Raw genomic sequence first — 12,370 nt, forward strand, 5'->3', positions numbered from 1 at the left:
TTTAAACACAGATACACCTTTTAGTTGATTTTTAGTGAGTGTTGTTTTTTCTAGTGTTTATCGAAAGTCATGGAATTTTTTAGCTTAAATAGCTTTTAAAGATCATCTGATAGCCTCATCATTTTACAGGATATGGGGAAATGATCTTTTTACTCAAAAACTGTGGGAGAATGTTTTATTTATGTAGTGATGAGAAATAGGCAAAAAAGAAAAAGAAATAGGCACACACAGAAATAAAACAAGTAAGATTATACTCAATTTATTAAAATATAATGATAGGATTTTACTGAAAGATACAAAACCAAGACCTGAATAAATGGAGAAGCATACAGTGTTCTTAGAAACATAAAGTTAATATCATTTTCACCATGTCAATCCTTCCAGATTAATGTATAAATTTGATACAATTCCAACCAGAGTATCACAGGTAAGTTTAAAGTTGATTCTAAAATTCATTTGGGAGACTAAATGTGCTGGAAAACCCAAGAAGATTTTGAAAAAACAGTACCACGAGTAAGACATCTGTGTACCAAATGTTAAAGTGTACTATGAAGTTGTTGATAATATGGTATTTGTACAGAAAATTAGAGGAGCAGAAGGGAAAAAATAGGGAGATATACATGTATATGAGAATTTATTGTAAAGATGGCAGTTTAAGTGTGGACTATAAATAACTTTAATTGAGGTGAACTAATTGGCTATTAATTTTCTTAAACAAATTTAGAGCTTTATCAAACACCCTGCTCATAGATCTAGATGTGTTAAAGGCTGACTGAAAAGATATGTAACTTTGAAAATAGTGGGAAAAAAATGTAGGTTATTTTTTAAATCTTCGGAAAAGGAAAGCCTATTTCAAGCAGAATAGGATACTAATAACCATAAAAAGGAAGGTAGGAAATTTAGATTCCATACACATCCAGCTGAAAATAATGGTACCATAGTTAAAAATGGGTGACAGGTGGGAGAAAACATTTTCTGCACAAACAACATGTACATATCTTAAAATTACCAAAATACCAATGTCTCAAGCAAGTCAGTAAATTACAAACAACTTACAGAACATAAGCAAAGAATTTTAACACCAAGTGATATAAGTGGCCAATAAGTATAAAAAGGATACAACTCATTAGTGATAACTGATCAGTTTTGAAGGAAATCAAAATGAGGATTTTTTTTTCCTTTTCGTTTAGAAAATTTTTTAAATAAGATTTAGTAATATGAAGGTACAGAGAAGTGAATCCTGCCGTGCACTGTGGAAATCTAAGCAGCACATCTTATTTGGCAGTAGATTATCAGATTTTGGATGAAATAATCTTCGATCCAGTTACTATTCTAGAGAATATTTACTCATTTGCACAAAATTAGCTTTTTCCTAATTTCAATAGTGAAAACTTATAAACACCCCAAATGTGTATCATCTGATAAATGGCTAAACAAAATGTGATATATTCATACAAGGACAACTTACTCAGCATAGAAAGGAATGAGGTACTGATAGATCCGACAACATGGGTGAACCTGGGAAACATGCTTTGTGAAAGAAGCCAGACACAAATCCTACATACTGTGTGATTCCACGTCTCTGGGATGTCCAGAATGGGCAAACCCATAGAGACAGAAAATGAGTGGTTGCCTGGGAATGAGGGGTAAAGGAGTGGGGAGTGACTGCTTAACAGGTTTGGGGTCATTTTGGGGGTCATGAAGATATTTTGGAATTAGATGGTGGTGATGGTTGTAGAACCTTGTGCTTATGTTAAAAACTGTTGTTGATACACATATTTCTTCAGCTGCACACCTACAAATGGTTAAAATGGTAAATTTTATGTTATGTACATTTTACCACAATTAAAGAAGCATTGATTTGTATATATAAAATGGGTTATATGTGAATTATATCTAATTTGTTTAAAAATTGCCGAAGATATTCTTGTGTTAGGCTTGGTGCTGTCGATGGATCACAACAGTTTCTTAGATATTGCAACTGAAACAAATATACTAAGCCAGGTATATTTATAAAATACAGAGGAAGTACTAATATATAAGTTTCAAAGTCTTTTATGGATGGCTGCAGGTATTAAGCGCTCCTGATTTTCTGCTCTGAATCACTAAGGCCCAATTGTTTTCTTAGTTATCTAAAGAGGTACACTTTTTGGTGTGTAACAGCTGCTAGTTTAATAATCTAACCAGTGACCATAAACCAGAGTTCTGTTCCAGAACTACAGGGAGGTTTGCATTTCCCCAAACTCCTTTAGTTACATTGTGGTCACTTGTTGGGATACCAAACTCAAAATGACTTGTCCTTACTTGGAAGTTGTTACTGCTGTTGAACAAATGTGTTAAGTGGTCACACACTGAATGGAACAGTAGAATAACCTCTAGCATACATCTATGCAGTCATTTCAAATATTTGAGTACATCTCTGTTGAGAGGGAAGGGAGATACAGCATTCTGGAATTTACGGTTAGGGGCATGAGAGAGGGGCAGATAAATACATAGGTAAAATACATATTACATTGGATGGTGATTAGTGTTAGGTAGAAAATTGAGCAAGAAAGGAGGATAGGGAGTTCCAGAGTGGAGTTTACAGTATTAAATAGGGTGATCAGGAAAGTTCTCACTCAGAAGACAGTACCTGAGCAAAGATTTGAAGGAGATAAGGTGTTGAGCGTGGGGATACTTGGGGAAACAGAATTTCAGCATCTGCATGCTAAGACTGAAGTGGTACCCAGTGTAACTGCTTTGCACTGAACAAGAGAATAATAAGAGATAAAGTCTGAAAATACCGATGAGCCATCTCATACGGCCTTGTAGGCCAGTGTAAGGACTTTTCATTTATTTTGAGTTAGCTGTGAACCCACCAGGATTTGAGCAGAGAAGTGGCTTGACCTAGGAGTGTTAGCCTCCTTGGTTTTTTTTTTCCCCTTGATTTGAAAAAATTGGATTTGTCAGTTTCATTAGTCTTTTTCAGTGAATTGACTTCTACATTGTTGTTTCTGTCTTACATCATGGTTTTCTGTTTCATTATTTTCTATACTTTCCTAATTTTTTTTTTTTTTTTAAGATTATTTGACAGAGAGACAGCTAGCGAGAGAGGGAACACAAGCAGGGGGAGCAGGAGAGGAAGAAGCAGGCTCCCAGGATCCTGGGATCATGCCCTGAGCCAAAGGCAGACGCTTAACGACTGAGCCACCCAGGCGCCCCTATACTTTCCTAATTCTTGAAACTTTTTGGCTTTTTTGTTCTTTTCCTAATTTCTTGAAATGGATATTTTTTATACAAATTTTTAGTCTTTTGTTTTCCCTCATGTAAACAGTTAAGTTAAAAATTTCCCTCTCAGTATTGCTTGAGCTCTTGTCTCCCAAATTTTGGTATATAGCATTTTCCTATTTTTTTCAGTCCTATTTTCTTTACGAGTTCATAATTAGAAGTTGTTTCAAATTCTGATATAGTAATTTTCTTGTTATAGTTCAGTATTGATTTCCACTATGATAGTAGTTCTGTGATAATATATATATTATAAAACTATAAAATTACATGCTGTATTTGTTACTATGTATTATATATTACTATATGGTCCTATATATAATAGATAGTAATACTGTATATAGTATATATAATACAATGTATAAGAATACATAGTAAAGTTATATATTGCTATATTATATGTACAGTATATATTTTATGTTTTACTATATATATATGACCTCATAGTAATACATAGTGTAATATATAGTAATGTATGTAAATATATGGTCATGTTACCAACCCTTTGAAATTTGTCAAGACATCCTTTTTGTAGTGAGCTTTCATAATTGTTACCCACTGGGTTGAAAGAATGAGTATTCTGCTCTTGTTATATGCAGTGTTCCTCTATTTGTTAGTTCAAGCTGATTAATTGTATTGTTAAAGCTTGTATATTTTTGTTGATTTCATTCATCATATCGATTCTTTAATTACTGAGAAAGGTGCGTTACATTATCCCTTTATGTAGATTTGTCAGTTACCCTCGTCCGGTCAATTTTTGCCTTACATATCTTCAGGACAGTATTAGTTGCAGCTAAGATTCAAATTGTTCTGTCTTCCTAGTTGAACTTTCTGTTGTTATGTACTGACTTCTTTATCTTTTGATGCATTTCCTTTAGAATGTGTTTTAATTTGCCACTAGTGTAGTTGGCAGCTTTCCAGATTACCTTTTTTTATTCATTTATTTCAAGTTTTTTATACCTTTTGTATCTCATTCCAACAAATGTAACTGGATGTTTATATAGCCTTTTAAATAGTGCGTTATCTATTACATTTATTGATTGACTTAAATGTTGGGACTTCTTTTTACTGCCTTATTCCGTGCTTTTTATTTGTTCTATTTTTCAGTATTTCTTTTCTCTCTTGCCTTTGGATTTTTGTTTAATTTTTCTTTACTGTTTTGGAAACTATTCATTCTTGTTTTAGCGGTTGTTAGAATTTTTAATACATATACTTGAATTCGAGTCTGGACTGAAATGTCTGTATCTTCCTATTGAATATAGACCTTAGAGTACTTTTATTTGAATAACTTGTCTGAACTATTTTAATTTTATCTTGTCTTTTAAACTTTTTTAGACATAATAACTACCATTAATTTATACTGTCAGTATTTATTTAGAATTACCCCATGTGTTTTGGTTTGTCTTGCTTTTTATTTTTTCTTTCATTTTTGTTATTTCCTCTGAGATTACTTTCTTTCTGCCAGAGGATATTTTTAAAAGTTTTCTTTAGTGAGGATCTTCTATAAGAGTGCTTAGTTTTTGTCTGAAAATGATGTTCTTTTGCTCTAAATCTTGAAAGATGTATTTGCTCGATATAGAAGTCTACATTGATAGGTCTTTTCTCAAGACATGCAAAGTACAATTCCATTGTCTTCAGATGTGAATGTAATTTTAGTTTCTTTGATAGTGATTCTCTTTTTCTCAAGTGACTTTTATTTTCCTCTTTGTCATTAGTTTCATGTAGCTCAAGTGGCTTTTGAAATCCTAGCTCAGTTTTTGCTGTTTTATAGTTTCACATCATATATTTAGATGTGGATTTTTTTTTTTTTTTTTTAATTTTGCTTGGGATTTAGTGAGCTTAAATTTACGGTTCGGAAAATTCTCTTCCTATATTGCCACTGACCCATTCTGTCTCCTTCCCTTCTAGAACTCTGATTAGACAGATGTTAAGTTCTCTTACTTAGTCATCCATGTCTCTTAACATCCTTCATGTTTTTCATCTTTTTATGTCTTTGCACTGCATTCTAGATACTTTTCCTTTGGGTTTGTTTTGGTTTTTTTTTCAGCTCAGATATAAGTAAATCTTTTCAGTTTTCTATTTCTTGAAATACAGTGAGTATACTTATTCTGTACCTGCCTATTAATTCCAGTATGATTCTACTTTATTTGTGCTAGTTCTTGCTCTTGATGGTTTGTTTTCATTTATGTGTGTTTCCAGTGAGCTGTTCCATTTCCTTTGAACGTTGTGTTAATTCTTTGAAGGTAAAGGTAGATTCCTGCTGAGGGCATTTTCACTAACTTATGCAACAGACCATTGGGTACTTTGAATCCAGGATCAAAATATACACAGTTCTCAGTTTGTGCATTTTTGTGTCTTAGGTATATCGTGTAACTAATTTCAATATACTAATCTGTTTGAGACTGGCTTGCAGTTATTAACTGTCCTCAGGAGAATTTTTTTTTTTTTTTTTTTTTGCAGTTCAAGCCATAGTTTAAGACAGGCAGTTTACCTCACTGTTGGTGGTAGTGGTGGTGGAGGTGGTGGTGATAGTGATGGTGGTAGTGGTGGTGGTGGTGATGACAACGATGATGATGATGGAGTAGTTCAGGTTTACCCTTAGTTTGAGGGTATAGTCTTTTGGGGATGGTTTTTATTAGACTCTCTACCTTGGGTAGTTTTGGGCCTTGTCTGCAACCCCCTCTCCTGGGAGATTATGAAAATGAATGTGTAAGGTTATTTGGTGAAACAGATTCTCCCGGGGGAAAAGCCAATTTCATTTTTCAACTTCTGGATCTCCACCTGCTCTGGGATTTAGGCCAGATTTACTTACTTTCGTGCTAACTCATAAATGCATTTATGAATATATTTTAATATTTCATTATCTGTAGTTTACAGCAAGAAGATTAAAAGAGTACTTCATTAGTCATTCTGCTAGAAATGAAAATTTAAAACTACTTTTTTTTAAGTTCTAAAATCTTAATGTTTGGGGTGTTTTGATTACAGTATAGTCTATATACACAACATTTACAAATTATCATTGTTATTTAGCCATTGAATACCAATAATTTATCTTTCTACCACATGCTGCTGATTCCCAGTGAAGAAGATGGATGGGAGGTGTGGAGCAGTAGTACTTCTAAAAGCAAGAAATAAGTAAATACCCTTCTTTCAGATTCTGTATTGCTTAATGTTCCGTTAAGAGGGTGTATGATATAGTCCCCTCTGAATTCAGAGGGGAGTACGTGACAAGGAAGGCGTGGGCTTGTATGACCGGGCTAGCTTTGATGTCTGGAACTGCTTATGCAAGAATTGGTTTTCATTCACATATTTTCCAAGTAGAGGAAGTTTCAGCGTTTAATTTTGTATGCTTTAATGTACCAACCCATTTTGAATTGCAGTCAACGCATGTGATTGGAGAATGATAATTAAAGGATAAATTACTCCAGATATGTAAATCCTCTGTCAGTGTTTGGAAATTAGTATTGGCTTTGTTTTATTTTAACAGTTTAAATAATTGTGATGTTGAATAAGTGGTAACTTCATGTGGTCAATTATGTATTATTACCAATAAAATATCAAGGTTTCCTTCTTTGGAGGGGCCAGAATATCAAAAGGAATAAAAGTTATAATAATCCTGTCTGGCAACCTTTGTTGCAAGAGAATTTTGGGAATTATATTTCTAAAATGATACATGTATTTTGAATATAAAGATTTTTAAAATTATTTTTTAACTAGGTTCAGAACTTCTGGAAATCTTGTAATCACCCGTGAGATTGACGTGGCAAAAAATCAGTCTTCTTGGTTCATCAACAAAAAATCTACAACCCAGAAAGTAGTAGAAGAGCAAGTTGCAGCCTTAAACATTCAAGTGGGCAATCTTTGCCAATTTCTACCTCAGGTATGAGAGAATTATATGTACACATGGGAAAATTTTGTGTTTCCTCTTCATGCAATAGGAGAATGTAAATATTTTTCAAGGGATATTGTAATGGAGGCTATTTAAGCCTCATAATATTAATATTTTCTAACAGTCCATTGTAAAAGGTAGCTTCTCATCTCATAATCTTATTATAGTAGTTTGGAAGATTTCATTTAATAAAAAGTTGGAAGTTTAAACTACAGAATATGGTAAAGGAAATAAAGTTGTATTTTTTTAAGTAGAGTAACTTGCGTGGCCATTTGCTACAATTTGTAGGCACTTAAAATTTTGTTAATAAACAACTTCTTAATCATTTTTTTGTATAAAATACTTGATATACTAAAACTTTATATTGTAAGTTTGTTTAGTAAAAATATCCTGAAAATGCACATTAAATGTTAAATTTGAGTGCTGTCTAGTGACTGAATTATAGTTCATTTTTTCAATTCAGAAACGATTATGTCTAAATTAAATAAAAATTTAAAATTTGAAAGCATTGTTAGCTTATGTCTGATATCTCCAGAAGTAGATGTTAAAAATATCCTTTTTCTTCTAACATTCCAGATGATGTGTGGTAGAAAACGATGATTTCAGTCCAGGGAACTGTTTTCTCTTTTACCCCCAAGCTATTTATTATGTATATGTAAACACTTTACCCTAGAAATATTGACCTAGAAAATTTCAAAAGGTTCTCAGAAAGATGACAGTTCATACCCTTAGTTTATCATTTTAAGGAATAATATATGAAGGACCGAGTTCATCTATATTGCACATCTTACATTTTTTTTCTTTTAAATGAGTTTCATCTTAACAAGTGTGTTCTCTGAGTGAAATATATTTTGAGGAGATCTATGAATGGTAATAGTTGCGGAGCACCTGGGTGCATAGTCACTTGAGTGTGCGACTCTTGTTTCTGCTTAGGTCATGATGTCAGGGTTGTGAGATCGAGCCCTGTGCCGGGCTCTTTGCTGAGTGCAGTCTGCTTAAGTTACTCTGTCCCTCTCCCTCTCTCCCTCCTCCCTGCGCTCGCTCGCTCGCTCTCTCTAAATAAATAAGTCTTTAAAAAAAATGATAACTAGTTACTGATATTTAAATTTTATGCTCTAGGATAAAGTTGGAGAATTTGCTAAACTGAGTAAAATTGAACTCCTTGAAGCTACTGAGAAGTCTATTGGTCCTCCAGAAATGCACAGATACCATTGTGAACTCAAAAACTTCAGGGAGAAAGAAAAACAACTAGAGGTATGTACAAACAGACAACTCATTTTTATTGTCCCTCACTGATTTCCATCTTTCACAGTGTGGTAGAGTGATAGTAACTCTGATTCTTTGAATGACTTCAAATATTTGTGATTTTTTTCCGCCTAAGATTGTATTGCTGACATTAATTTAACTACGTCACAGAAAGTGAGAATTGGATTTGAAAAAAGTTTGAAAAAATTTGACTACCATTTCATCAAATACATGTCATTCATTGAATTTCTAAGGAACCAATAATAGTATTTTAAAGTATTTCTTTCTCTCAGGAAGTTTCAGTATTATTCTTTTACTCCTTCAGTATTTCTTAAACACCTGCCATGTGCCAGGACGGTACAAAGCTTTGGGTAGTACAGCAGTTAACGTGTAGCTGTGATGGAGTGTCTCTGTTGAACCTGTTTTCATATTTTTTCAGTTGCAGGGGGGTAGACTTTGTAAGAGAGCTTTGTGTTTAGTTGCAGTGTTATTTTTATGTTCATCTTTAATAAACATACACATTAAAATGTCCTTGTATAGCGTATCATTTGAAAAGGTGTTTTAATGAATCCTTTTCCATGTCCCAGCTACTAAAATAAATTCAGTAAATTTTCATAATAAGGTATCTTATAAACCAAGTGCTTTCTTTTAAATTGTAACTGTCCATACTTAATAATACATATTATTATAATTTATACTTTTTCAGAGTCCGTGACCAAAGGAGTAGTAATTATTTCATACTGCTTTAGATGCTCTGTCAGTCTTTTTACCCTTGCCCCCGTGGGACAGTCTGATACAGTAGCACCCCCCTTACACACACTTTTAGTTACCTGCCATTTCAATTACCCACGGTCACCCGTGGTCCAGAAGCAGGTGATCCTCCTGACTGTGGTCACCAGGTCAACAGTAGTCTGACATTACGTCACAGTGCCTCACTTCATCTCATCGTGTGGCATTTTATCATCTCATCATCACAAGGGTGACAACAGTACGATAATATATTTTGAGAGGCCACATTCACATAACTTTTATGACCGTTTGTTATAATTATTCTGTTTTGTTCTTACTAGTCTCTTATTGTGTCAGATATATAATTTAAGCTTTATCGTATGTATGCGTGTATAGGAAAAAGCAGTATATGTAGGATTTGGTACTCTCTCTGGTTTTAGGCATCCTCTAGTGGTTTGGGACTATATTCCGCACAGATAAGGGGAAGGACTACTACACTACCTCTGAAACACTGAAATTACTGCCGTCCTCTGAAGCAATGCAAGCGCGTATCCTGCTAGGTTCTGAGTATGTCTTTGCATTTGCTAACTCTCAGTCTAAAGGCCAGATTTTAGCTTCCTTCATCTCATTTCTCAGTCCTTAAGTCATGGGTGTTCATAACATACTAATCGTAATACTACTACTTTTCATGTATATCACATTACAGCTTTTGTTGAACTTGCACTTAGAGTAAGTACGTTGCTTCGACCCTTGAGGTGAGTGGGGCAGATACGTGTCTTCTCTTTAGGCGGGAAGAGGCGAGGCTCAGTGGTGAGGTGGGGCTTCCTCACAGTCATACAACTAAGAAATTGCAGGGCACAGACCAGAACTCAGGTATGCATGTTAGTTGTACACAGTTCTTAAGAACTCCTGTGATATTTTGCTAGCATTGTACATTTTCATCATTAAAGGATTTGACCTGTTGTCTTTTCAGTTAAGCTAATTGTTAAATATTCGTTTTAGACCTCATGCAAAGAGAAAACTGAGTATCTAGAGAAAATGATTCAGAGGAATGAAAGATATAAACAAGATGTGGAGAGGTTCTATGAACGTAAGCGACATTTAGATTTGATTGAGATGCTTGAAGCTAAAAGGCCATGGGTGGTAAGTCTTAATTATTAGAGGCAAAAACAGTGATGCTTTAACTAGCAGAAAGGCCAGAAAGAAGGCACTAATTGCTCTGTATTCAAATGAGGTGCTCTTGTTCATTTTGTCTTCTAAATCATAATAAAATCGGTGTTATGCTATAGCTGTGTACTGTTAATATTGTGTAACACGTAACAGTTGATTGTGCTCTTAATTCTTCCAGATTTGAGTCCCCAGCAGATAGTTTGTTTTATAAGATGTCAATGATCTAAAAATGTTTACACGTAAAAATTAAACCTTTGAGTGTCGTCAGGTCACAGAGAATTTACTTGGCATGTACCACCAGTAAGTCCAGGTACAGATGTAGCTGAAGGCTGTGAACTGTAATTGTCTACTCCTGCTTCCTAAGTTTACTGAGGCTGATGTTTCCTTTTAATCACGGTATAGTGTATAGTTATTGTTTATGACCACGGTTTGGGCTAAAGAGGCCATTCCAAGAGTCCATTCCCTCAGTGCATTTCTTTATGACGGGCAGAACAAAATAAGAAAGTTCTATAATGTTTGTTCCGGGGTTAGGATGGAGGTCACTGTTAATAGAACATGTGGCTGTATCTGTGGCCTTTCTCCACCACCCCTTTAGGCCGCCCATAATTCCATTGTTCTTAAACTTTTTGCTTTTCAGCTCATTTTGACTACATTTTCCTATGCCCAGTATTACTCTCAACCTACTTTATCTTTCTCCTTTAAAGTCTTTTGGTTTATCCTTTTCTTTGAGATTGATTTCAATCTTTTTTTTCATTTTTTAAAATTTATTCTAATGTTTGTCATCTTGTCTTCGTCCCATTCATTCTTACTCTATGCTTTCTGAGCACTCCACTTACTTCTGTTTTTTAGCAAATATTAATTCCTGTGACATAACAAGCATAATTTTTACCTGCATTTTTGTTCTTCTTTTGGCCCATTTTTCCTTTGATTTTTCATTTTTACTTTTCGTAACGGAGTTTCTTTTATTTATTTATACATTCTCATATCCCTTCTTTATTGAGATACTAGAAAAAACCTCATATTCGTAGCAATTACTGTGTAAGTTTCAGAACCAGGAAGGGATGGAAGTCGGAGTCCAGCCTAGTGATAGAGATAAGTACTCAGTATCAAGCTTCTTAATAAGTCATTGTTGGTATTCACTATTTCTGAAGTTGTTTCAGAGGGTACATTTTATATTAGTAGACCGGCCAAAAGGATATCAAAAACGGTCTTTTCATAGATTTGGTTTCTGCCTGCACCTTGATTTTAGTATATGTGTTAGTTTAAGCTTAGTAGTGCATTAACTTCTGTTTCTTGAATTAATTGCAAGGAATATGAAAATGTTCGTCAGGAGTATGAAGAAGTAAAACTAGCTCGAGACCGAGCAAAGGAAGAGGTGAGAAAACTTAAAGAAGGGCAGATCCCCATGACCCGTCGAATCGAAGAAATTGAGAAGCAGCGTCACGTTTTGGAGGCTCGAATCAAAGAGAAGGTACTTTTCTGGCTCAATGTAGGATTTTCTGTATTTCAGCAAGTACAGAACTCCTCTGCAGGTCTTCTGAGTTACTTTGTGGATTTACTTGTAGCTTTCATTCCTTTTTTAACTCATCTCTACCAGGGCTTTCAGGGTCCTAATCATCACTTTTGGAGGGTTGCTACTTTATAGAAATTCCAGCATACAAAAGAGAAAACTGAAATGTTATTGGTTTTTTTCTTCCCCCAAAGATTTTATTTATTAGAGAGAGTGTGTGCGCATGCATGATTTCGGGGGCAGAGGGAGAAGCAGGGAGCCCAATGCAGGGCTGATCCCAGGACCCTGGGATCATGATCTGAGCTGAAGGCAGATGCTTATCCAGCCGAGCCACCCAAGTACCTTGAAATGTGATTATTTTAATGATAAGAGGATTCACAGTATTTCTGGAAACATTGAACTTTTGTGAATTTATCATAGAAAACCTGATGTTTCTTAGGATAAGTAGTATAATGGCATATGGAATATTCCATTTATTAAAAACTTATTTAAAAATTTTAAACTTAAGGGGCGCCTGGGTGGCTCAGTTGTTAAGCGTCTGCCTTCGACTCAGGGTGTGATCC

At 34.5% G+C, this 12,370-nt stretch overlaps 1 protein-coding gene across 2 annotated transcripts in view; it reads left to right on the forward strand.

Annotated features, from left to right (window-relative positions):
* The window catches only part of SMC5 (structural maintenance of chromosomes 5), a 90,125-nt gene that overhangs the window by 12,974 nt on the left and 64,781 nt on the right, over positions 1 to 12,370 (forward strand). For both annotated transcript variants that reach the window (XM_045772533.2, XM_045772534.2), the window contains exons 4-7: positions 6,982 to 7,144; positions 8,273 to 8,407; positions 10,130 to 10,270; positions 11,607 to 11,768. In XM_045772533.2, the coding sequence (XP_045628489.1) occupies positions 6,982 to 7,144; positions 8,273 to 8,407; positions 10,130 to 10,270; positions 11,607 to 11,768 (601 nt within the window). The remainder of the gene's footprint in view (positions 1 to 6,981; positions 7,145 to 8,272; positions 8,408 to 10,129; positions 10,271 to 11,606; positions 11,769 to 12,370) is intronic.

The sequence above is a fragment of the Ursus americanus genome, chromosome 34 (genome assembly GCF_024610735.1).
Source record: "Ursus americanus isolate L20-20 chromosome 34, mUrsAme1.1.p, whole genome shotgun sequence".
Taxonomy (NCBI): domain Eukaryota; kingdom Metazoa; phylum Chordata; class Mammalia; order Carnivora; family Ursidae; genus Ursus; species Ursus americanus.